The sequence below is a fragment of the Hippichthys cyanospilos genome, chromosome 11 (assembly GCF_059441005.1).
Source record: "Hippichthys cyanospilos isolate Australia breed blue-spotted pipefish chromosome 11, RoL_Hcya_1.0, whole genome shotgun sequence".
NCBI classification, from domain to species: domain Eukaryota; kingdom Metazoa; phylum Chordata; class Actinopteri; order Syngnathiformes; family Syngnathidae; genus Hippichthys; species Hippichthys cyanospilos.
The window spans coordinates 12,734,725-12,762,500 of record NC_142379.1 but is presented as its reverse complement, the minus strand read 5'-3'; the positions used below and the strand labels follow the sequence as shown (position 1 = coordinate 12,762,500).

Below are 27,776 nucleotides of genomic sequence, written 5' to 3'. Positions count from 1 at the left end.
CTAGCCTTGGAAATATTGATTATTGTACTCTTCATGCATGTGCAACTAAATACAGTGCATGTATTGCAATTGTTTTTCGCTAAGATCAAGTTTAAAAAAAAACAATCCAACATTACTTTTGTTAATAATCATTTATATTTTACGGTTTGTATGCATACCCAGATTCCTTCAGATGTCGGGCAGGTAGCCAAGCTCTCCAAAAAGGTAGCAAGGAAGAGGCAAGATGAAAAAGAAGAGCGACGGGAGATGATCACGCCTGCCCTGAGAGAAGCTCTGAGCAAACAAGGTAGCGCTGCACCAGTGCGCTCCATTGAGCCCTTAATGTAGCAGCGAATAGCTTTTTTTCTCCATAGAAGCATCTGCCAGGTGTTGGTGCATCATGATAATAATGAAGATGATGATGATGATGGAACCATAGCATCATTGCTTGGTAGTAATAAAAATAACAGGCCGTCCCAAAGGGACGCCAGCCAGATGTTAGCCGCCGCTTACCTCACCTTGTCTCCGCAAGGACGACAAAGTTTGTTGACTTTTAAGTCCCCAAACTTTTCTTCATGTTTATGAGAAATCAATCACAATGTGGTCAACACTGCCAGAGGTTGCTTTTATCTTGCGTATTTATTAAGTGCTCACTAACTCCAATGGAGCATGTATTATCATAGATTGGCAAAAGTTAAATTTAAATGTTAAAACAAAAAAGTTAAATTTAAGGAAAAAAAAAAAACACAAAAAGTAGCCTCTTTTTTATGAGGAGATCTAGCAAAATAGTCATAAAACCAACAAGTGAAAAAATACAAGGCCCCATCATAGGGATAAATGTATGCAAGGGTGACATTGTCACAGTATTTTTTAGAGGCTGCATCACCTTGTTGCTTGAATTATTAAGCACTTAATCTATGTTTGTTTTCTTAGTCTTTAATGAAGGTGTCTTTGTCTAGAACATTTTAATTTAGCACCCGAGCCACCGTTTTTGGCTCGCTTACCTGCGGAAGTCATTGAGCAGCCTCTGGCAGCAATTCAGCTTCTGCTCCTGCTGCTAGCCTTACTCAACAACCAACTCTATAAATAGCAACATGTCGCTGCGGTCCACCCCAAATGTTGACCTGCTGTGTTTTGTTGGGAACGCGACTCATTACTTGCTTTGTGCAACATGGCTAGAGAACGAAATGTTTGCCATTAAGAAACCTTTCACTAACTGTATATGCAATCCGAATTATAACTTCATGAAATATCATGCAGGTATAAACTGAAGTTCACTAGGCTGAATATGATGGGCGTCGTGCATTTATGATATAAAACAAACCATTATATGAAGCATAAAGAGCAGCGAACCCGTTGACATTTAGGCTGAAGATCTAATGTAGCAACCTAGATCCCCACTTTTTCTTTTTCTTGTCAAGTATTATAAACAATGCGAAGCCAAAAGCAAGCTCATTTGAAAATCATCTACAATTAGTAGCATGAGACGTTAATATATTCTTCTAGACCTTCACTCCATGCTCCAGCTTCCCTGTTGACTCAAAATGTAGGATCCATGTACTAAGCCAAAGCTAATGGCTTTACCGTACATGCTTTAATTACACATTTGAATCACAATTTACTTTCTAAATTCTCAGTACGTCAGAATTTTTTTACACTGAATATTAACGAAAAAAAGTAATGACTGGAGGACAATTTTTGTCTACTCTACCAACTTGGTTTTATATTGCATTGTATGGCCGCCTTTAAATTTCACACCAAAGGCCAATATCTCAAACTTTTGTGAAAGTGTTTCTCATGTCGAGATCAATACATTCAGTCTTCCTTGGGATCTAAGAAGGCATCGCCCGAGAGGCATTCAGTCTGGCCGTTCGAAATAAACGGTCTTTTTTTTTTTATCTTTTACTCAGGTTACAAGCTAATTGGAAGTCATTCAGGTGTGAAGCTGTGCCGTTGGACCAAGGTACTAGACTGTAAATTTTAAAACCCTTTAGATGAGCATGATTGACAACCTTTTTTTTTCTTCCCATAAGTCCATGCTGCGAGGCAGAGGTGGCTGCTATAAGCACACCTTCTACGGCATCCAATCCCACCGCTGCATGGAGACCACGCCTAGCCTGGCCTGCGCCAACAAGTGTGTCTTCTGTTGGAGGTGAGACCACCACCTTTCACAACAGTCCTTGCATATGCAGATAGTAGGGTTTTGTACAGTGTATCTAATGTAATGTAGCCGTTTTGCGTCACTGTTAGCATTAAGATAGCAGATATTTGTTACTTTCTGGGTAGGTTGAGCATGTTGGTGTGAAAAATATACAATGTTCAATTCCATTCTTCCATCTTGTTTGACTGCAAGGGAAGCGTGTCTTCATTTCAAAGTGGTCTTATACCAGAGTTTCACATTTTTTACAACAAGAGAGCGAGAAGAGGCAATAGGGAATATAAGTGAAGTGTTTGTCGTCCTCGTCGGAAGCAAGCAGCATGCGATGGTAATGAGGCAAACACTAAAAGGTGGATGCTGAGTCATGGCAGCGTTGGCGACAAGCGAGGCGTTTGTCACCCCCCACTGAAAGGTCGTCGTCAGTGCGCTGCTCCCCGTGTCGCCACATGTATGACATTTTGTCTAGAAGTGGCATGAAGGGTGACAGGATATCAGTGGCTGTGGACCCAGCATGTACCCCCCTCCCCGCTGACAACCTGCAGAAAATGGCTTGTGTTAGGGTCAGTTTGCCGATGTTTAAACTAGTGCTATCGTCTAAAGGACTACAGGATTTTTTCTTGAGAGTATACAGTAGAATTATCAAATTAAACAATTAAACAACTATATGCTTGTAAAATTATAATTCTTAAATATTTAGGTTTTGATCTTTTAAAAAAAAAATGTCCTTGAAAGAATTGAGGATTTTTTTTGTTTTAAAAAAATACCTTTAATATTACATAATTATGAAAAACAGGCACATAAAAACATAAAATAATTTACTGAAAATTTTCTTAGGTATAAAACCAAAATGCCACTTTTTCCCCCTCAAAACTGTGGTTTGATTCTCTGCAGATTTCATTTTTTTCCTGACATTTTAGAAAACATTTTGATTGTTATGGTAATATAACTTCATAAGTTTTTTGTAAGGGACAACTTTTTCATTTAAATATATGTTAATTTTCTAAATAATACAGAGAAATGTAATTCCTGAATTAGTACATGTTTTTTATTCTACTGTATAGATGATTGAACCTTTGATTAATAGATGCAACTGCAACATGCAACATTATTGAGAAGAAAATTAAACTTTGTCCTTTTAAAACTATAAGGGTTTTTTTTTTCCCCTGTAAAAATACAACTATATTTTTCTTCGAAATGAAATTCAGCTATAAACAAGGTTTTCAAATCAAACAAGGTCCAATAGTCAACAGATGAAAATGGTTTCTAATTAAACACCATATTTTACATGACCATACAAGTACAAGCACAACAAACACATTTTTATAGAGTTCTTTTACTGGATGCCATTACAATAGGCTAGTGTACCTAAGGTTTTGTCCTCTGAGTTTCCCAGGAGAACTCTCACAAAAAAGGTCAGATAAAACCTATTTTGACATTTTTGTTTGTTTTTTGTGTGCGCTTGACTTCAAGGCACCACACTAATCCAGTGGGCACTGAGTGGCGCTGGAAGATGGACCCCGCTGAGAAGATCCTGCAGGACGCGCTGGAGAAACATCAAAACATGATCCGACAATTTCGAGGTCAGTGGTGCAACATGCCTAGAGTGGAAGTCTGAAGATTTGGTATGACATGCTCTTGAAGGGTCTTTCTGTTTGAGGCACTTCTTCTTGTTACTTTCTGAAAAAATAATTTAAACATGAATTAAATATTCCCGCTTTGTAATTTTCGCATGCATTCTGTACTCCTTGTTTCCTTGTTAAGAGCATGGAGCACTTTGCAGCCAAGACACAAATCACACAACATAAATGCACTAAAACAGACATTTGAAGTTGAAATTGCTTTGCACCAGCTTTCTGAAAAATCAAAATACAATGAACCTTAATTTATCTTATAAGATATGTTCCATACACCGCCCCAAAATGGGTGAAAATAGACAATTTAAGGCGAAATGGACAAATTTCTTTTACCCCTCACATGCTGTGGCGTTTCCTTACCACTTGGTGCTTCAGTTTTTGCCGCTTCAGCGCATGCATTTTTTTTTTTAAATACCGTCACTTTTCAGCAGCATCTACCTGATGTACTGCAGGAATACTCCCACGCTCAGTCTTAACGTGGAGTCTGAAGTAGTGTAACAGCCTGTTAATACTCGGTCTTGTTCACCTGCAAATTAAGGCACTTTTGCTTAAAATTAAACCACTGCTCATCATTTTACAGTGACAGTCATGGCATTACATGAGTGTGATGCGGTTATGGCTGTGAGTGAGAGGGCTGTGTAGAGACATACACGTGGGGGGCGGATGTGTGACGGATTAAAGAATGACAACGCTGGCTGAGCCTGGCCCTTTAAAAAGAATGGCACCATGGAGAATTAGAGGTGGAGAGAGTAAGTCTCAGGGTTGCAAAGAGAGTTAGCGGCCTCTCGCCACACTCAAGTGCACTGTGTGTTGTAAAAGAAATAAAGGTTTGTGCCCTAAAAAGAGACATGTTCAACCTTCGTACCGTATTTCTCCCTAGTACAAGTCAACCTCGCTTATAATTTAACTCCCCAATTTTTACTGCAATCAGGTGAATTTTACAAAAATGTGATTATAAGTCTACACCTGACTTTAGTTGTTACATAGACCATGGCTGTTCAAGTAAAACACATGATCACATATCAGTAATTTAGTGATATTGAATGTATCCCTTCTAATATAAAGTCATTCACCGTGCCTCCACAAAGTGTTGTTGGAAGCTGGAGTTGAAATGAATCTGAGTTTTGTTCTGCCAGGCGTTCCCGGTGTGAAGCCTGATCGTTACGAGGAGGGTCTGACGGTGCAGCACTGTGCTCTGTCCCTGGTGGGCGAGCCCATCATGTACCCCGAAATCAATCGCTTTGTGCGCCTCCTCCACTCTCAACGCATCTCCAGCTTCCTGGTCACCAATGCTCAGTTCCCCGAGGAAATCAGGTAGCTGCCGTTGCTCTTTTCACTGCTTTGCAGCCAGCTACGTTTTTTTTTTTTTGAGCTATAGTGATTCTCATTAAAATGTATTGTTTTAGTTAATATAGTTGGGTGTCTAACAGAATAGAGTTACACAAATTCCCAAGAGAAATATAGCTTTGTTTTTCTTTTACACAATTTGATATTATCAGACCTTTTATATGAGATCACTCATTAAATCCACTATATTTGAAAACATTTCTTTTCATTGAAGTGAAATCAAATGCCTTTATTCGATGCAATTCGACTTCGTGGTCCTCCGCCTCCACAATGTGTGTTGGAGTTGATAGTTAGTGAAGGCTCAGTACATTTGCGGTGCTTTCAGAAACCTGGAGCCTGTCACTCAGCTGTACGTTAGCGTGGATGCCAGCACCAAGGAAAGCCTGAAGAAGATCGACAGGCCGCTCTTTAAGGACTTTTGGACGCGATTCCTGGACAGCCTCAAGGCCTTGGCTGAGAAGGTCAGAACACCAGAACACATTATAAACTTGAATCCTCTGCCGCCAAAAATTCAACCTAAGACCTTCATTTGTGTTTTTCAAAGGTTCAAGTCATGTTACAATTAAAAAAAGAAAAGAAAAATTGTCAGAGGGGGGATTCATATTACGACTGTCTTTTGTAAACATTTCTGGACAAAAAGTTGTGCATTTCTATTAACCCTTCCAGGCTCAAATTAAGTTTTTTTTTTTTTTTCTTCAAACTTCTCAATCAATATTAACGTGGAATACCTAGGGGACTCTCATATTATTGTTGCAAATTTGCAACGCCTGCCTGGACAGGGTTAACCCTTTCACTCTCGTTGGGACAATGCATCCCACAGCTTTTCAAAAAAAATCACAGAAAATATAGGAATCGGAGCAATAACATGAAATGGCATCCCAGTGGTTCATTACACACCTATCTAAAGATTCTAGTGGCATTTAGCAACATTTCCTTACACAACAAGCAACTGCGTGGCCTACTGTCAACGAGGTAGGTAGCATTGTACAATTTCTCGTGAATTAACAATCTAGTACTGCAGAAATACATTGATAGTATGAGCTATATACATGTCTTCCTATAGATTACCCTGGTTACTATTTACTGTAGGCGTAATAATTGATAATTATTATAATAATTGATAAGTGATAATTGTCACTTCTCTGCCATATTTCTTGTACAAGTATTGGCATATACAATCCCAGTGGTATTTCTTGGTGGAAATGGAAGTGGGAATTTTAAAACAAATTTTCCAAGTATCCTAGACGTATGAACCATAAGTTTTATTTATTTATTTAAAAAAAAAAAGAGTTGTTATATAGTGAAAGTGTTAAGTGGCTAGAAGGCTTTTCATTTTCTTTTTTGAAGTCGTTATAATATTAGATTTCCAAGATTTGAGTTTTTAAAAAAAAAGTTGTGTTTATATAGTCAAGAACTTTTCTTAAGGTCAGGGTTTTGACGAGTTTAGTTTTTACAAGGTTTTCGTGATTTTTTTTTTCTTTCTCATTTGGATTTTTTCACTGGCTTATTTTTAAGTAACTGTATGTTACTGATAGTCATTATATGTTTACATTGATGGTAAATGAGAGGGAATTAGGGATGTTTTGTGATGCCGAACCTGTGCTATTAATTGTTACTGCTACCGATAAAGTGTGTTTGTTTGAATGCGTCACACAGTAAATGCCAAAACACTTTGCCCACTTCGATCCACTCTTGTCAAGGACTTTAAAGCCTCCAACTTTTGTGTCTGTTCCTGCTGGCTGTGCCAGCGTGGGTCCATTTTCTATTTACAACATATCTGTGTGTCACGGGAGTAGCCGGATAAAAGGTCTTGCTGGCCATTTCTTTTCAAAAAAAGAGACAAAAGTCCATTAGCCCAGCCAGTGTCCTGCGGCCTTTGTCGATATCTACCCGAAAGACAGACTTGTTTACATTTAAGCCGTCTTTATCATTGAGGATATGTTACTGGCCTATCAGGGGTAGGAAAAATCTGCAATATGGAGTGGCGCTGAACAGTTAATTAATTTTCTCATGTCCCTTTCTTCCTCCACCTGTTCTCTCTCTACCACCTGTTCTCTCGCATGCCTGCTCTCGTTACCCACCAGATTGAATGTGGCACTCAAGCTGCTGGTACATTTTTCAGTGTCACTTGTTGTCAACAGGTTTTTAGAAGTCTGGTCTTATTTATAGATACCTGTAGGTTGCACTGTACCGGAAAAGGACATCATCATCTAACGTAAAACAAAAACACAATTTTTTAGTGCCGATACTTCTGATCACTAGTAGCGAAGTAAAGCCGGTGACGTGTGACCATAAATACGCACTTAACTTTTTCCCTCTTTCTGAAGAAAGCCAGTTATGCAGGATATCTCTCGACAAGCAGCTGTTAAACTATGGGGAGAAAAATTGCTGGAAAATATTCATTCGAAGCTTTTTTGTGCCACGAATGAGATGTTTGTATATTTTTGCAACATGTTCTTACAGTGCTATTGTTTGGTTATATAGCATAGATCACTGTTAATATGATAATGCTTTGGAATTAGAATAAGAATAAATTGCTAATGTTCTGTATGCCATGTTTTGTTTTTATCTTACACACGCGCTACAAATTCTATGTAAGATTATAAACAGATATGTGAGGGCGAATTACATATTTCATGAGCAGCTTGTTTGTTAGCAATAACATGGCTTATCATGGATGAAAGTATATACGCAAATGTGCGCAGGAAGGGCGCGCAACAGTACGCATCAGTGATTTTTTTTCCTCGCATGCGTACCTGCGTACCACTTACGTGCACCTCTGCCAATGATTCCTCTATTCACATGTGAAGCAGTTAGTGGGAAAAAATGAATAAATGAAAGTAACGTTTTAGAAACGCGCGCTGTCCTCAGCTTTTACAAATAATTGACCAGCAAGACCCAGAATATAGCCACCTGGTTCATTTGAACCGCTCCATGACATCATATGAATACTACGTGAGTAGGTCTATTAAATCTGTAATGACAAAGTACCTCAATTTGGAATAAAATATTGAATGAGTTGGTGTTTGCTTGCACACATCTCCTACATAATGTTTCCTGTCAGCAGTTATGTGCCATCCTAGAACGGTCAAATCACATCTCTAAATGCATGAAGAAATGTAGTATGACAAATAACATATGTTAAGACACAGTACATGCATTTCGTCCATATTTAAAGTGATATTTTTGTGCCTCCACCCCTCTGCCAAGTAGCACTGATGGAAAAACGATGAAATGCAGAGGACACTTGTGTATAGTATACGCAGTCATATGATGAGGTGATTTTACATTTATATGATTTTCACAGTCCTAAAGGCCCTCTTAGGCAAACTGCAAGTACCGTGCGAGCCACAGTGAAAATGAGTTTGACACCCCGGCCGACGTCATCCTGCACCATTCAAGCACCATTAGTCCAATGTTTTCGCCTGGTTTTTGTAATCCGCCCAGGGAAAGTTCAAAGTCTACAACATATTCCCTTATCCAATTGCTTTTGTTGTAGCATTAAAATGCTGAGCGACCCCTCCTTTTCCATTCTATTTCCATTCCCTCTGTCGGCGCTCACTGCAGCGCTGCGGCGGAACACTGCGAGTTGTGTTACCGAAATCAACAATCAACCAGACACCAAAGGGGAATGTGTGTTGTTTTATTACAAAGTACACTTCAGAACGTTTTTGATAATCGCCCTCTCCAGTCCTATTGTGCTACAAACAATCTGCCACTTTGTTGATCACCTCTCATGCATGTGTGTTTCGTCAGTTGATTGTAATATTTTTTAAATATTTGTGCATTTGAAAGGAATAGATTTGTTCTCATATGTTTGGCAACCATAAATATACATACAGTACGTATTTATTTAGCTCTGATGTTTTATTCCCATTTTCAGAGCAAATTACAAATTTTAACCCAATTTTTAACTGCGTTATTTGGGGGAGTGTCCCATTGTCTTTATATTGTAGTTTTAGACTTGTTTTGCAATATTTAGCGAATAATTTTCTGCTTTTAAAATGTGTTTTCCAAAATGATTCCTCTGTTATTTGTGTTTCTTGTTTCCTTTTTGAGGTTATTGTTGTTGTAATATTGTACAGTACTTTAAAATGTGCAATATTTTCAGCATTTTATAATTTAAAATACATTTCGTTACATTTTTCCAAATGTTGTATATTTTCTTAATATTGAATATTTTTTAAAGAATTACATAACATTAAATATCAATTTTGTTATAATTTATTATTGCTTTCCAATAGAAGTTGAAGATTTTTGGTATTTATTTTTATTTCATTGATCTGGATATTTTTGCATAGGATTTTTTGGGGGTGAAGGTGTAATTATGTTTTTTTATTTTTTTTTAATTGTGTTTGTGTGTGCTCTCTGGTTCAGAGGCAGAGGACAGTGTACCGACTGACACTGGTCAAAGCGTGGAATGTGGAGGAGATGACGGCGTACTCGGAGCTTGTCGCCTTAGGCCAGCCCGACTTTATCGAGGTCAAGGTAGGATATCAATTTGTTTTTGTTCTCGAGTAAGTGTCTTTCTCTGTGTGTGTCTGCTTTCATTGGCGCAAAGCCACATGGCGGGCGTCTTGAGACAGCAAAGCCTCATTTCTCTTTTGATAACGCGCAAATGCCAAGAACGCCAGTGGCTGGCAAAAGCCAACTGGCTGGCATGCAATATGCTTGCTGTCTGTGCTAACTTCAAAGTTTAGAGAAAGCAAATTTGAATATTTTTATAGTGTCTAATTGTTAGACACTCAAATGAGTTTTGCAGTATTTTGTTCAAGTACTTTGGTTGTATTTTAAAATGTTTGAAATTTCTCTCATTTGAATTTTTGTTGTAATACTTTTGTCTTAAACTGTTGTTGACTCCTATCTTTACATTTTAATATTTTATTGTACGTTTTTTGTATGCTTAGATCTTTTGAGCAATGCTTTCCAGTATTTCTTCTTCTGGACGAATATTCTTCCAGTATTCTTTTAATAGCCTCTCATATATTTTGTAATATTGTGTAGTTTTTTTGTAATGGTTTTGCAAGTAGTAATTGTTTTTTGGGTAATCGTAATCGTTTGGGTAATCATTTCCATTGTTTTTTTTTTTTATTTTATTTTGTCAAAAAATTTCTTTCATTTTCCTAATCATAAAATTGACACTTTCTTACAAATTGAGCATTAACTGCTGTAGCTCACTTTTGTAGGCATACACATACATAAAAAAGCATACACATTATGTCAACCAGCATTACAGTTAACCTTGGTAACATTCCTTTATGTCTTGTAGTTTACAGTTAAACTTGCTAAAAGTGACTAGTCACTTTTAGCAAGTTTAACTGTAAGCTACTTCATAGCAAGTACATGCCATGGAAAAATAAGTATTTAGCAAATATCAATGGAACGTTTTTGTAGCTTATTGTGATAATCTGCTCTCAAACAAAGAGCCCTTCACTTCTACAATATACAAGGATTTTTTGTTAAGCTAGAACTGGTCATCCTTGAAACATAAGTCAGCTCAGCACAGAAGCCCTCCTTCCTCACTTTTTCACGAACCACAAGACTGTCCCGCTTGGCCTTTGTCAATTCAAAGCGTCAGTTGCAAAGAAAACCAAAAGACAATTTATTTTCCAGACTATTTTACTGATCTCGCGTGAATTCGATTGTATTCTTTTATTACGTCCTCATTTGGGAGTCACTTTGAATAAAAGTGTCTACTAAATGTAATAATGTGAATATTGAAAATTTCCATAACCATGTAAATCCCTCCACATCAAAAATATACTCAATGATTCAATTTGCATCTTCAGTGCAGAGTTGAAAGTATTAGACAAAACCAACTGAAAGCACCTCAAACAAAATTGAGTCAAAACTCAAATCACAACTTGTTGTATTCAAAGTATAAAAGCCCACTATAATTGAATCTTGTCAAGTATTAGGATTCCTTTTTAGCGCAGCCAAAAAGACATAAAGTTTTTATTATTTAACAACGCGCGGGTTCTTTTGCATGCAAGTCTATTTATTTTTGAACATGCAGATGAATAATTGACTTAGTGAGGGACTATGACACGTGTCCTCATCAGACAGCATTTGTCTCCTCTTCGGCAGCTCAGGCTGGATTTTTCAAGTGTCACAATTGGTGTGTATATAACGAGAAAAACCAGAAATATCCGGTAAATGCTGGTTACACACAACCGCAAAACTGGAAACTTGGGCAAATTTCGACTTTGGCCGGAGGTTTTGAAAGGCTCGGTTTTGATTAAAGAAAAAAAATAAAATAAAAAAGCCCGGTCACATATAGACAATAGGACAAACCCGGAGACATTTACCACCAGTTTGCAAGAACCCTGGCTACATGTACTGTAGACAATGCCTAAGATGCCACAACATGGCGGTAAGGCTCTTTTTTGTCTAAGTGAAGAGCTTGTATTCACTTTAACTTAGTTTCTTGCCATTAAGATTCTACAAGATGGAGACAAAGCTCTATTTTCATCTAAATGATGCTCCCCAATTTACTTCGACTTAGTTCTTTGCCACTAAGATGCCACATGATGGCGCCAAAGCTCTTCTTTTGGATAAGAGAAGCTCCTCTATTTATTTTAACTTAGTTTATTGCTGTCAAGATGCTACAAGACCATCCCCCCTAAAATACTTTGGTGTTAAATTGGGTTTTCACTTCCTTTGAACTTATTCGTTGTTGCCTGACCCCAAAATGCTACATAATGATGCCAAACCACTACTTTTCTCTAACTGAACTTCCTCAATTAATATCAATGCTTTCTTCACACCAAGACACCACAAGATCTCTTTCCAAAGCACTGCTTTTGCCATTTTGAAGCTTTTCAGTTTATCTCACCTTAGTTTCTTTTTACCAAGATTCCACAACATGGGTCAAAAATGGCCACAAACCCGCTGAAAGGTTCGTAAGATCCATCAAGCTCTGCTGATGGTTAAATAAATCTTCAAAGTGGCACATGATGGTTATTGACTTGTCCTCACAATGCACCCAAACCATTGTTGTTGTGCCATTCCAGAAGCAAAAGCGCATGCGAGGTGCTTTGTTAGCATTCATGAGGCAACCCCTCACGGGAACACGTCCTCTTCTCCTCTCATTCATAATCAAGAGCACGCCGCCTGCGTTCCCCGGCCCATTACTTCCCCCAGGGTGAGCCCGGAGTCCGTTTGCGGTAATCAGGCAGCAGAAGGGCCCTCAGATGATGATGGAGGGCACGAGCTAACGGCCGCCTCACACGTGTGACAAATTTGAGTTAATAATTGAACAAGTTGGTGCGCCACAGCTTCATTTTTCTTGAAAATTTCGCGTGAGGTGTTTTGGTTTTGTGCAGGTACTGGAGGGGAGAGAGGAGAGAATCTCCTTGCAGGTATTTGGCTCTGTACTTGTTTTCACAATAGGAACAGAAGAGTGTGGAGTGCTTACAGTGCCACACAGATGCGAAGAATTTGTCAACAATGGCATTTATAAAACAAAGTATTTATTCAGGGAATTGTAGGAAAGCCATAGATTTCAAGTGTTTTTGTATTTTGGGGGTAATATATATTATAGTATATAATGTCATAAAGTGTCATAATGATTTGATTTTTCCTCATGCATTTTTCACTTTTTTTTGTATTTTCCTGAATGAAATATTGTTTTGTAATCTTGTAATACTGTGGGGGTTTTTTTTCTTATTTTTAGACTTCTGACTGATATTAATCGTCGGCGTAGTCCTGATCAGCCGATAGACATTTAATTTATTATTATTTTATAAATATTATAAATTTAAGTAGACCTAAAGTATCTTGTGGTCAGATCGGTAATCGGTTATTTTTAAACTCGATAGACAGCAATCGTGATCCGCTTTTATTAATGCTTTTTTAAAAATTATTTTTACTGTCGTTATTGTTACATATTTCGTACTTGATTTGTTAAATAATTTGTATTTCCGTGATATTTTAACATTTTGAATTATGCCATTTTTTTCAACTTTTTGCAATTCATGTATTTTTAATGATTTATGTAGTGTTTCATTTTATGTATTTATTTATTTATTTATTTATTTATTATTTTTTATTTACTTTATATTTTTGAAATGTTGCTCTGATGGCAACAACCTCTATTGTGGAAGTTTAGTTGTGTCCCTGCTGTGCCTTTACGTTTTGCTTTTACGCTGCAGAGGTTCCAGTAGAGCTCAGTGCTGCCTGGAATTTTGTGGCACAACGCGGCAATACACTGAAGACACCGCTTTAAATTCAGCCTTGCGAAAAATTAACTAATACTTTAGGGCTTTGCTAAAATGTACTTTTCTGTTTATGCTGTCAATTTTTGATGGGTGAAGAAAAGTGCGGCTGCATAATAATATACAAAATGTGTGTGTGTGTGTGTGTGTGTGTGTGTGTGTGTGTGTTTTTCTCACAGTGAGAATAGCTGATGTGCATATAAAGTATAGCAATGAGTCCTGGGACATTTTGCTTTGATTAGAAACAAACGTTCCTGGCATATGTGTGCGAGCATGTTTCCTGAAATGAATTGTGTTTTTGGAGTCTTGCTTGCTTAGCACTTTGCTATCACATTAAAACTAACAAGCAAAAGCTGTGTTAGCTCATCCATCCTCCTCAGAGTGCCTCGTCTGTTGACAGAGACAATCTGCGTTTTGTTTGCTCGTCTTGTAGCGTAGCTTTTTTCCCATTTGGCCTGTTGCATGTTTGCTTACGCAGTGTGAACAAGCAGCCCTGTATAAATGATTGGATTGATGATGTCATCAGTTGCCGATCATGCAGTCAGCAGCCACTTTATTAGAACATCTGCGCTATACCCACGGAAGTGGTTCAAGTCAGTTTACCCTTTACTTGGAATTAAATGAAGATTTACATCATACTTAAAAATTATGTTTAATCTTAATATTCGCTTTAGAAAGGTCTTTAAAATGCCATAAGTACAATAAACACCATTAGTGGATGAACTGGGGAATGAAATGACGGACGGAGCGAAGGCGTGCACCGCCTGTGTCGCCGGCGCTCGTTATCCCGTCGGGTGACTGATGGCCCTGCTATGCCGCCGTTTAGTAGCAATAACCAACTGTGATTAGCGCCCTCTTCATTTTTTAATGCCCCTCAAAGGACATGCTTCGCTAAAGTCACTTTCAGACTTTTGAGATTGTTTATGTACTACCAAAGTTGCTGCTGTTTTAGTCAGTAACAGACTTCAAATAGGTTCTGCAGTTAACTAATTTGCAAATGCTGTGCTTCAACTTTATTTGGTTTAAAGGTTCAGGTATATGATCTCATCGTGTCCCAAGACTTTTGCACAGTGCAGCAAGTTTCTTTGCAGTGGATATCATGGAACAGTTCTGTTATTGACTGCTCCAGAATGTTTATGAGTCTTGAGTCCGTGTGCACTGCTTGTAGACAAAATGATAGACATTGAGAAAGCTGCCAAATAAAAAAAGTAAAAGTCTCTTAAATATTGATTTCCCTATGCTGAATTTACATGTCCACCACCCCCATGATACCTGCAGAGAAGGTCGCTGTGCTTCTGAGAAATGATACCCATCGATTATCCTACTATCGAGACCTCCTCATTTGTCACTTAACAACTGTCAACTAATGTTTGGATCCGGGGTGTCAAACCGAATCACGAGACTTTTCCAACAGCGTGAATAACGGGGGGTCTTTTACTGACATTAAAATGCAAAAAGGCGACAATACACCGCTCTCACTAACGTGTGTTCCGCAACATTGGAACGTGGTTAAAAGCTCCAAAAAGTTGAATTTTCATGTTACGACCCCTTTAAAAAGGTCAAGAAATTAATGGAATTTTTCTATGATTTGGCGATTTGTTCATAACATAGGAACACATAATCAGATGAACTATAAATCAATAAATAAAAAGAACCAGAACTATCCAGTGAGTGGAAAAAAATGCAACCAATCAAAATATCTGGTGGTACAATTTTTTTCAAGAGGTACGATGAAGTGCCAAGAAAATTAAACTGAATAAAATAGTGCTGTAGTGTCTCTTTTTGGACATTGGGTGGCACCCAAGTAATGACATACATGACAGAGCAAGTTGAAAACTCATGAAAAAGAAGTTATAATGTCACATCAAATACGTAAGTGCTGTGTGCTAACTGCCCATTGGGAATCTCGTCAGGGCGATCGAAGGATTTTATAGCAATAGCCCGACGGACCTAGATGCTAATGCTAATGCTAATGCTAGTGCAGTGTTCCAATTTGTGTCGCTGAAGCGATCAACAAGCTATTTGGAACAAGCATGGCACCTGGACATTTCTTGTAAAAGCACGAAATTTTCTCGATCATTATGTACAGCTGACTAATGGGTTTGTTTCTTTTTTTAAATCATCTTGTGGGCCTAATTAAAGCATCTTGCAGGCCAAAGGCCGTATGTTTGACAACATGGTTAAAATCAATAATCCTACGTGTCAAACTCATTGATTGGGGACATTTTACCTGCTGAGAACTTCAGTGAGCTAACGCCACCATATCCTAACCCTGTTCACTCTCCAGTTTAAGGCATTAATGACTTAATTGACATTGACGTACATTGTTGCCAGTGTTAACTGGTGGCATGGGCTCCAAAGTAATTTTATTTGCTTTATTGGGTTTCTAATAGTTTTCACCAAGCAAAAAAAAAAGATCCAAATTCCCCAAATACTCGATAAATGCATCCTTACTTTATATTACCTGAAAAATTAATCATAAACTTGACAAAAAAAGTTTTCATTTAGTAACGTTCACACTTTTTGTTGCACAATTATATTCCATTCTTCACACACAATGGATTGTTTTCAGTCTCCACTGTATTATATTGTCACAATTTATTTACAAGGATATTAGCACAAACAAGGATCTTTAACACCCAACATTTAAATCACAAAAATAACTTCCTTTGCAAAAAAAGAAAAGCAATTCACAGCCAAACTCGCACTGTATTGCATTCCTGTTGTGCCTAATGAAGCGTCCAGTGAGTGTACATAATGTTTTCTTTAATTTATCGGGACGTCCGTGTGCGTACGTTTGTGTGTGCGTGTGTGTGTGTGTGTGTGTGTGTGTGTGTGTGTGCATTTGTGCATGTGTATGCTTGCAGTGCAGAAAGCAGGCAATAATTGAATTCACTGTCACATTTTCTTTCTTTTGTCCGAGCACCCCCCCCCCTGAATCATTTTCTTCTTCTTTGGTGTCTTGTGCTCGTTGGGGGCCTGATTGATTGCCTCTCTGCTGAATCAATCAGCGTTATTGATTAAACAGACACACCCATAAATGTGCTTTAAACAGAACCCACAGCACATTTACAAGCTGCTTACAGATTCCCTGACACAAAATGTAAGTAAAAAAGAATTCAGTAGTAGAGGCAATATATTTACAGATAATGGTTTACCCAAATTGTTAATTGATGGCGGTGAAATGTCATGGTACCTTAATTTAAGCTCCTAAAAGACCATCGTAATGTTTTGGGATGTTATTTTTTGTTTTGTTTTAACAAAAACTTACAAAAATGAAGAACTATTAACTATTATTCTATTATATAACTACTATTAACTATTAATCATGGCCATTGATGACTAGTGGCGTCAAATATCCAGTGAAGGAGTTACGATGTTTAATGTATTTTGTTTATTGTGTAGTTTTAAACTTTAAATGTATTTTCTCACCAATTTTTGTAATCATATATATTTTCATGTAATTTTGCCACGTTTTTTTTTTTCAACAATTTGTTATTATTTTTCAACGATTTGTTTTCCTTTTTTTGCCTTAAGATTTAGGTATTTATATATATTGTGTAGTATTTATGTATTTTTTTATTTTTTGGGCTTGATACATTCTAAATTTGTTTTGTAATCAAATAATTGGCACGTTTTTGTGTTGAAATAACACAAAAACACAACACCTAATTCATTCACTGCCATTGACAGCTATAGATGTCAAACATGCATTTTTGTTGGGTTGAGAATGAATAAGCTACTTTTTAAGTTTTTAAGCTGTCACTCCCACTTGATTTTTTACTGTAAAACTGACCCAGAGAACAGAATAATAAATATGGTACATTTATCCCAAATTCTCAAACAACTTTGGTTAAATGTACAAATAACAGTACAATGTGTTTGATGTTGTACTCTACATGTTGTATGACTATAATAACCATATTTTGCAAATAGATGTAAAAATGTATTTAAAGAACACTTTATAGCTAACGAAATATTCTTCCCCTCTTTGAGGTAATAACAGGCAAGCGACATAAATGATTTGAGCAAATCCAACGGTCACATGACCTCCTGAAGGATACACGGCTTTTCATATATCATGGCGATCATCCACCTTACCGCCAAACAAACGCCACCAACCCCGCCAGCCATCGTCTGGACCTCTACCAAGTGATTTATGGCGACTCTGGTGAGCTGGGCTGTTACTCAGCGAGCCTCCAGGTGCAGCCGCCATCATCAATTGCGTCTTGAATGCACAAACAATCTGCAAAGGCAAGAAATGTAGCTCTTAATAAAATAAAAATAAAATTACCAGTCACCTCTAAGCGTAGATTTCCAATCACAACCACACCATAGACGTGCAATATGCAACTTGCTTTCTGCGGTTACAACTGAGGAATTTTCTTCATTATCCACTATGCACAATATTTGGGGCTCAATGTACCTAAAATATACGGCCATAGCGGACTGACGAGGGTTATGATAGTTTCTGATTCCTCATTACGGTTAGTTTCTATTTCATTATGACCTTTGGTTTCTTAAAGTCAGTTGTAATCAGTTTTTATATCTCTTTTGATTTTGACTCATTTTGTCAACATTGTTTGAGATTTCATGTCTTTTAATTTTAGTTATTTACTGAGTATATTTCTCAAGTGCAAGATTAAAAAAAAGCATTTCCTTATTTAATTCTCAATTGTTAAGTCATCTTGTTCCAGTACAACTTTACAGTAATAGCAAAAAAAAAAATCATTTAGTAAACAACGGATGGTCATCATGATATTGACAAAAACTGAAGGCATTTTAGCTGTATTTACTGAATATCGGCTATAATCAAATGAAGCTATGTGAAGGCTCTTGAGAGGGAACACGTTATTTTTATAGGATTTCTGGAGGTATCAAGAAATCAAACAGATGATGTCACACCATTTTTTTTCCTAGAGTTGCTGAATAAAATAAAATAATGTCATAGGCATGGGCAGATACACAGATTGGCGATATACCTTGATTTGAAAAGGACACGAGCAGTCGAGCTAGCTGGAACCAATCATACCGTCAGACTCTGATATTGGCCCAGTATAGTTTTGTTCCAAAGTTTCATTAATCAGACATAGATGACGCAGCACGTGCGATAAATCTTTTTTTCCCCCTTCCAAAATTGTTTTGCACTAATTTGGGGGTCCCTGGCATGCTTGCGAACCCTCGCGCCGTTTCGTTAACTTACGTGTTAGCATTCTGTCGAGGAATTTTAAGTCTAATTGGAATTGTATCCAAACAGACTTTACGTTTTCCTGCTATCGATCAATTAATTATATGTGTCTCCAGGGTGTGACATACTGCGGCGAGAGTTCAGCCAGCAGTCTGACCATGGCCAACGTCCCATGGCACCAGGAAGTGGTGGCCTTTGTGCAACAGCTGGTGAACATGCTGACCGATTATGAAATCGCCTGTGAACACGAACACTCCAACTGTCTTCTCATTGCCCACACAAAGGTAACGCCGCACGCCGTGACTGTGACAGCAAATTGGATGTTCAATCACAAAGAATTCATGGATAGGTTTATTGGTTTTGCTCTCTGAAAGTTTCTTTTGATTTTATTTCCATATTTATTTGAATCTAGCACGGTAAGTGTTTGTTATTGTAACAAATACTGTAATATATATTTTGTTTAGAAAACTGTTTTTATAAAGTAGAAACATTTGCTTAGCAAAAAGATTATACATATATTTTAGAGCTGCATTTTCAATACCAATAGCCCACGATATTTTGGCTCAAGGTTATCATACCGTGAGAATCAGATCTCGTCCCATGCCTATTTTGTCTTGTTTTTTAGTGGCCGAGCCTTTGCTGTTTTGTTTTGCTCCATCTTGAAATAGTGCCATTTTCTATCCAAGCATTTAATGTTCTTTCTCACCTTGTCTTGTGTCTTGTTTTTTTTTTGTTTTTTCGTACTGTCGTTTATGATTGGCGTCCACCGAGTTTTACGTCATTCTGTGCAAATGGTCTTTGGAGCAATTTCTGTTCTTTTGTTTTACACTATTTGGTCTCATTTTGCCATCCTTGCTTTTCCTGTTCAGTCCTGCTCCAGTTTTATCGTATTGAAATTGCGATTTACACATTTTTCGTGGGCCGCTGCAGTTAATGTGTGACGGTTGACTTTTTGCTGCTGCGGCTCATTTTCTTAAACCGCGTCATTATTTCTTTGATGGAGGAAACAGTCCAGTTGAGGCGTGGGCTGATGTTTGAATATTGAATGGTGAGTCATTGTCTTAGTGTGCTTGAGCACACATACACACACGCACACAACGCAATATTAGAATGTTCAAAGTGTTTTGTTTTTTTTGTTGTAGTTGTTTTACTTTTGGACACCACCAGCAGATGTGATCCAGTAGCACCACATAATACTCTGGGAGCCTAAAGTCATATGTTCACACAGACACACACATTCTCTCTCTCTCTCTCTCTCTCTCTCTCTCTCTCTCTCTCTCTCGCAATTACTCTCACGCTTACTAAATTTGTGTCTCTCACTCACACTCTTTAACTGTTTTTCTGTCTCTTTCTTCCTCTTTTTTTACACTGTGATGCACACACACACGCACACACACACACACACACACACACACACACACACATACATACACACACTTAGATGAAATTTATATTCCAAGCCCTTCGTCTTTCTTCTGCGCTGTCTTCTGGCCATTTGTGCGACAGCCTCAGACTTTGCTTAATTTGGGCGTCCTTCTTGCCCACGCCTGTCAGTGTTTCCTAATATACTCGTGCGCACACACACGCACTCAGAATCATTGCACTTGTGGTCCAGATTTTTGTGTTTTGGCGTAATGCTTTGTCCAGCAGACGAAGTCAGAACTGTCGCCCTCGTCTTCCTTTCAAAATGGACGCCTCTTTTTTGGAGAGTGACTCGACCCAGGCACGGAAAACCTCCGCACTAATATTTAATTTTAAAACTGAAAAAGGTTCCTGCTTAGACGTATAAAACATTGAAAGCATAGTAATTAAAGTATGCATTAAAAAGTACAGATTATTTTTTTCTCCAATGGAGAAAATATTCTTTTTTATTTTATATTATTTTAATTATTTTGGTGTAATTTAAAATTATTAGCCATTTTTTTAATTTAATAAACATAAATTAAGCGCACCATCACTAGATCACACAAATATTATGGCAAACATTAAATGCATTTAATTAGCATTTAAAGTGTATTTGTAATGGCAATGAAAAGGCCATTAGAAATTAAAGCAACAAAGACACGTACAAGTGACGCCTTCTTCTGCAAATGGCATCACCAGCAAGTTGCCTGATATTATCATGACAGATTTCACGATATGACCGCTGGTAAGTTAAACACACAAATCTGAGTTGATTGCGGAAGTGATGCATTGGCCTGTTGTACAGTATGCTTTCGCATTATTTGTTTTGTCAATGTTCTGCCCTAAAAGCTCATAGAACTTTTAGGTCACTTCCAATGAAAGAATGATCGAGGCCCAATGAGTCGGCACTACCACAGCTGGATACTCTGCTACGTGTTCTTAACATGCTCGCTACGTGTTCACCACATGTGATGTGGAGCACAAAAGCAGAAAGAAACTGGACACTTCATTAGATACACCTGAACCATACAAATGTTGCCCATATTGTTTAAAATCTCTCTTTGTACATGCTACGGTATGTATTTGTGGATGCATGTGTGTCATTATGGATCAAAGAGTAGGTGTGTGAAAGCATACTGTAGTTGTGTGTGTGTGAGAGCCTGTGTGTGAAATGTGTTTACACTAGTAAGAGGTTCAAGAGAGCGTGTGTTAGGGTATTGCATATATTTGTGCGTGAGAGAAAATAGCAAGGGTGTGTGAGAGAGGGAACTATAGAGTCTGCGAGCATGTGTGTCAGCGGGTGTATGTATTGTCAGTAAAACAGCTTTTGGTGTAAGTGTGAGAGCACGAGCATGTGTGGGCAAGCACACCTGAGAGCAGTGTGTTGTGTGTGTGAGAGTGCATGAAATGGTGTGTGCATGAATGTGTGAGAGTGTGTGTTAATGCCAGACTGAAAGTATAATTGATGTTAGTGTGAGAGTGGCTATGTGCGTGAGATGGTGTTGCTGTATGTTAGAGCTTGTGTGTGGAAGAGTTTGTTTATGACAGAGCATGTTTGAGAGAGCATGACTGAGGGCATTGTTTTTGAGAGCTGTAGTGTGCATCTGCAAGTGATCATTTCTGTGAGAGATTCTATTGGTTTAAGAGTGTGTGTGTGAAAGAGACTGTGTGTGAGAGATTTGTCATGTAAGAGTATAAGTGAGAGCATGACTGAGAGCGGTGTGTTGTGTGTATGAGAATACATGAAATGCTGTATGCATGAATATGTGAGAGCGTGTTTTAATTCCAGACTGAGAGTATAATTTATGTTAGTGTGAGAGTGGCTGAATGGGTGAGGTGGTGTAGCCGAATGTAAGAGCTTGCGTGAGGAAGACTATTCGTTTATGACAGTAAGAGCATGTTTGAGAGAACAGAGAGTGTGTGCAGTGTGTTAGTTATCATTTGTGTGAGAGATTCTATGGGTGTAAGAGTGTGTTCCAGTGAAAGAGCATGTGTGTGAAAGAGGTTTATGATGTAAGAGCATGTATGAGAGCATGACTGAGTGCATTGTGTCTGTGAATGTAAGAGGGAGAATGCATCTGTGTCATAGAGCATAAATATCCTTGTGAAGCAGCTTGTGTGTGAGAGAGCCCAAGCATGAGCAGTGTTTGTGAGTGAGCATGAAATGATGTGGGTGTGAGAGCATGTGTTAATGCCGGTCTAAGAGCAGTGCGTGCATGTCTGTGCGTAGGAGTCCAAGTGACTGAGAGCCGAGTGAATGTGGGTGTGAGAACTTGTGTGAAATAGTGTGAATGTGAGAGAGTGTCTCCCGAGAGCATTTGTGTGAGCAGGTAAAAGCATATGTGTAAGTGTCTTTCTATTCTATGTGTAAGAGATATGTGTTAAGTGTGCTTCTATGTCTGTGTGAGAGCTGGGGTCCTATAGAGAGAGTGTATGTGAGAGAGCACAGTGTGTCCTGTGATGTCCCGTCCTTTCTTCTGGCTTCACCCCATTACCTTAAAAAGGAATTTGAGCTACTTCGTTTGCATGCCAGATTCAATTAGTAGTCTCTTCCACACTATCCACTTCACCATCAATCAATCAGTGAATTGATTTGTCATTTTATTTTTAACCTCACCACGTCAAAGAGCGTTGGGTGTCTCCTTCTCCATGGACCATTTTTTACATAAAACATGAATACAAATCCCATTATAGGACGCAAGGCATGTGTGTCCTGTTAACGTTTCGCACCGGTTATTGAATTTAGCTTATTGAATCTGCTGCTGGTGCATTGTGGGGAAAGATGAGGTCACTTGCACACCTGCTTTGCTTGGATTGGCCAGAACAGCAAGAGTTTGGGTGTGTGTCCATGTATCAGCCTCCCGTGGGCCCTTTAGCAAGATGGATGGCGGCTTGGCTGTGAGAGTCGTGATTGATAAGAAGGGAGGACGTCCAAAGGAGAAGGAGGAAGTTTTAACAACTTACTAAAATACTGCACACTTGAAACTTTTTTGACATTTATTCTGAAAAGACGACAGAAGAAAAATGACTACAGAAGTTAGCGTGCGTACAGTAAGTCAGCGGAGAACAGACTGGTTGTGTTCAAGTACATTTGTCCCCAATGTTTGAGTAATTTCAGAGGTTTGACTTAGTATGAAGAAATAGACTGTTAGCATCTCACTAGCAACAAGCTAGCAAGCTTTTCTTTAATGATTACAATGTTAGTTAGCACATCAAAGCAGGCGACTTGTTTGCTCCAAAACGTTAGCGCCCGACTGTTTAGCTAGCATCCACTCATCCTGTGAACTGTACTCGTCTTTTTTTTTTCAGTTCAAGGTGGACGGCGAGTGGCGTACGTGGATCGACTACGATCGTTTCCAGGATCTCGTCAAGGCCCACCAGGAGAGCAGCGGCCAAAAGGTTTTCTCCTCGTCAGACTACATGGCGCGCACCCCCGATTGGGCACTCTTCGGAGCCAGTCAACAGGGCTTTGACCCAGCCGAAACACGATTCCAGAGACGTAACAAAGGCAAAGATGTCTCCGGATGCTGATTGCGCTTCTTGGATGAGGGTTTTTAATTGGCTTTTATTTTCAAGACATTCCCTTCCTGCTCATTGCGCTTCTTGCCCTTTCTTGCTCTTTTTTTTCTTTTTGTTTGAGTTTTCCTAATGAACTGACAAAATTAAATCTTGTGCGCTCTGATGCCGGTTGATTAGATTAAATTGATCCTCTCAGCTGCTTCATTAGCGGCCTCGTTACAAAACACAGTACTCAAACTCAAGAACTGGGGGCTAGAACTGTATCTGCATTGCAGATACCACAAGCTTTTTGCCAAACCCACTAATAGTGATGGGAAAATTAAGCTTCATAAAGTACCTGCTATTTGTTTTTTGGTTTTTTGTTACTTCTCTAGATGGTGGTCTTGGTTAAAAATAAACTAGTGTAATGTATCTTTCATTTACACTGCCTCTTTGAGTCGGGTACAATTCTCGATACCCTGTAACTTCTCTATTGTTTGGTGAAAAAAAGTGATGCTGACCTGAGTTGAGAACCTTAATTTGTACAAAAATATTTTAGGGCCACCTTCTCGTAACATTTTGGTATCAAGGAACTATGTTGAAGTGCGTTGGGGAGCTTCGTTTAGAGAAATTTACTGCTTTCCTACCATCTTGTTGCCTCTTGGTGCCAAGGAACTATGTTGAAGTCAGTTGAGGAGGTTTGTTTACACAAAAGTAGTTCTCTGCTGCCACCTTGTGGCATTGATGCACCATGATAAACCTTTTTAGCCCTGACTCAATTTGTTGCAGATTTTAGTTACTTGTTATGGGGAGCACTGCTTACTGCTGTCACACCAAGCACACAAGACCAAGACCTATTAATATTTTGTCTGTGTGTGTGTGTGTGTGTGTGTGTGTGTGGGGGGGGGGGGGGGGGGGGGGGGGGGGTGACTGTGTGTGCTGTTTCTGTACTCAGGCCAAAACAATGTTGAACTAAAGTATTGCTTTCATGTCATCTTGGAACTATGGGAAAGTGAGATTAAGATCTTCGTGTAGTGTTTTGACATCATCTGAGACATCTTAAAGCAATTATAACACATTTTGGCGGGCACTGATTTCAAATATGTGTCAAAATACAATGATTCAGTAATGATTGCCTATATGTATATGATTGATAATATCAGTTCTGATATTCATTTATGGTGACAATTTCGGTCATCCATTGGCCTGAGAGATTTAGTTTTTGTCTGTAACACATGAGCATTTTGTTATCATGTCTTTAAAAATGTCTTTTTTAACGTTCTTCACAAGACTGTTAGAACTTTGAAAACCTTGATTTGACCTAAAGTTATAGCAACACATTTTGCTACATAACATGTTTCTTTGTTGGGCAATACAGTAAATGTAAAAACAAGTGGGAATATGTCATTGTTTCATTTTAGTCATGCTTTCCTCATTAAAATACAAGTTGCATATGCAAGATGGTTTTTCTCAATGTTTTACACTGTAGGATATGTGATAACACAGACACACACATGCAGAGGTGCATCCACTTTAAAATATTTAGTTGCTCTCCCTGTGTTCTTCTGACTAACTTTGGTCTTTGACAGCTAGCTGCGTGACTGACATTCAGGAGGAAGTACTTGCACAGACTTCATGAGCGTTATCATCGTCAGAACTTCAAAGCTTTCTTTTGTTCATATTCACATGTAAAAATCAAGTAAAGAAATGCAGTTAAGTTGTAAAATCAAATCAATAATCTTGATTATGTGGTATATTTACTTTTCTACAATTGCTTACTTCTTTCAATGAGAATGAAGCCATTGATGAATAAATAGTGAAACATGCACATGGAGTGAAGTTACTCTCAACCAAGCAGGAGGCTAAATGGAAAATGTGCTTGGACCCAGAACACATAAAAAAAATAGTCCGAATTGAAATTAGTGCCACTTCATTAGCGACACAATCTCCTACTGTCAAAAATGATATACGCAACATTGATTTTGATTGACACTTTTAGCTGTTTATTTGACAGTGTCTTGATTTTGAACACAGAAAGCTGTTTGTCATGTTTTAATCATGCAAGTTGTGCTGGCAAGCATTCAGTCATCACAATGGATGCAGGGAGTGTGAAATGATAATGCATGTTGTTTAATTGTGCAAGTGGTTATCCATGTGAGCATGCATGTAATGATACACATACTACTCGGTTTACGGGCTCAGTGTCCGTAACTATAGTAAGCCTGCATTGAGCCTCTCTTCATTTTGTGATTTTCTTTATGATTAAGAGTATACCGACATGTTTATTGGTCAAATGAGTGGGGTTAATTTCTCCTAGGTCACTAGACACGGTCCAACCAATTTATTATTAGCTATGTGAGTCATTAAAGGACCTGCGTCATGGTATTTTTAAGCTTTCCACCGTAAAATATATGCATATAAATGATGAAATCTTGTTTTTCTGCACATTGCCGTTTTAATTTCTAATGAAACATGAGGATTTTTAGGAGAACATTTTCTATCCAGGAAGTGAATCGTTTAGTCTGAAACCCCGCCTCTCACTGTGTGTCTGTCCCTTCATGGTGCCTAACAGATTTAAAAAAAAAAAAAAAACTAAGTAACCTGAGATTTTACAACTTCAAGGAACTCAAAAATTTAAAAGTATCACAAAACATAGCAAGCAGCCTTTATATGGCATGTATGTGCTATAAATTCATCTAGTGCACATGTTTCATTTCTGTACAACAAAGTCTCTAAATGTACATGTTGATGGCAGCCCATTAGCTTAGCCTAACGCAAAAGCACAGCAGTAGTGTGATGAGTCACAAGCGAGTGTGGGATGATTGACAGCTGTCATATGGTCAGCCAGAATATTCCTTTAACACCTTTTAGTCAACGCTATGCTAGCTCATAGCTAAATGTAGTCTAAAGCCTCATTAGCGTAATATAAAAGAGTGGCTACTGCTGCCTTTTCTTTTTATTGGCACACATCCATCTGCATGGCGTCTATTCTTTTTTTTTTTGGGGGGGGGGGGGCTGTAGATAGCTCGAGATGACTTTTTGCACAAAAAGTTACCACATTCATATTCACTTTTGTGATAATCTTCTCTTTTCTTCTTTCTCTACTTTGTTTCTTGTTACTTGTCTCTGCCTCTACCTTTTCTCACAATTTTTTCTGTCTTGTGTCTCACTCTCACTACAAGTACATGCTCTCCATCTTAAGTCTTGCTAGCTGTCTGGTTTTTCTTGCTATCTCCTCCTTGACTGTCTTGCTAGCTTCTTTCCGCTTTCCTCTCATCTCGTATGTGTCTTGGTAGCTCCCCCCAATAATTGTGTCCTTAACATGCTTGTTTCTTGCTAGCTTCCCCGCCGTCAATTTTTCTCAGTACCGTCCGAGTATGGCCACCTTTTCTGTCTCACTACTTTGTTTCTTGCTAGCTTCCCCGCCGTCAATTTTTCTCAGTACCGTCGGAGTATGGCCATCTTTTCTGTCTCACTACTTTGTTTCTTGCTAGCTTCCCCGCCTTCAATTTTTCTCAGTACCGTCCGAGTATGGCTACCTTTTCTGTCTCACTACTTTGTTTCTGTCTTCAATTGCTCTCACCATTTCATCTTGCAAGCTTCTGCTGTCTTAGTTTTGCTATCTTCTGTCTAATTTTTCTTACTAACTTTTGACTTGGCTCACGAACTTAGCTCAATACTTTCGGCTTTCATTTTTCACACTATCGTCGCAGAACTCTGTCATTGTCTTGCTATTGTCTTGCCAGATTCTCCTTGTGTTTATTTTGCTAGCATCTCTCTGTTTCTAATGTTTCTCTTTCTGTATTATTCATCCATTTCCAAAATATGTCCTAATTTCTCAGTGTTTTTTTTTTAACCTTTTCTTTGTCTTTTCTTGGAACCTTGTCTCTACTTTTTTGTGTCACTTTACTGTCTCTGGGGCTTTATATTGTCCCTCACACCGCTCTAATGTCCCTTTTTGTATCGTGTCTTCCTTATTTTCAGTCTAGTCTCTCTACGCGCTCTTCACCTCTGTGCTATCACCTTCTCTTTGTCTTAAATTTTCTCGGAAGTGTTTTTTTAGTGCTGTTTTAATTCCTCCGAGGACTTAATTAGCCATTTGGCTGCACCTAATTTCCGCTCTGCAACATTTAGGAAAGACTCAAACTTTCCCTGAGTGTGATTTATGCGAGAAGTGTGTGGTCTGGTTCATGCGCTAATGTCTTTGAAGTCTCCAGTTTCACTCCTTATATAAAAGACAATCTCAGTTGGCGGTAAATCCACATCGGACACGTGCGTGGCATATCAACAAAAAAGTGTGTCATTGACAGAGAGCAAACCGGCGGGCCCATGACATCACCGCAATCAGCCAA

General features: G+C 38.4%; 1 protein-coding gene across 1 annotated transcript in view; it reads left to right on the top strand.

Moving 5' to 3' along the window:
- The window catches only part of tyw1 (tRNA-yW synthesizing protein 1 homolog (S. cerevisiae)), a 30,809-nt gene extending 6,497 nt beyond the window's left edge, over positions 1-24,312 (top strand). Inside the window, exons 8-16 of the mRNA XM_088428486.1 lie at positions 163-286; positions 1,890-1,942; positions 2,013-2,131; positions 3,608-3,717; positions 4,908-5,085; positions 5,444-5,579; positions 9,496-9,606; positions 18,639-18,806; positions 23,236-24,312. Coding sequence (XP_088284612.1) covers positions 163-286; positions 1,890-1,942; positions 2,013-2,131; positions 3,608-3,717; positions 4,908-5,085; positions 5,444-5,579; positions 9,496-9,606; positions 18,639-18,806; positions 23,236-23,457 — 1,221 coding nt within the window. The 3' untranslated portion in view covers positions 23,458-24,312. The remainder of the gene's footprint in view (positions 1-162; positions 287-1,889; positions 1,943-2,012; positions 2,132-3,607; positions 3,718-4,907; positions 5,086-5,443; positions 5,580-9,495; positions 9,607-18,638; positions 18,807-23,235) is intronic.
- The last annotated feature ends 3,464 nt before the right edge of the window (positions 24,313-27,776 follow it).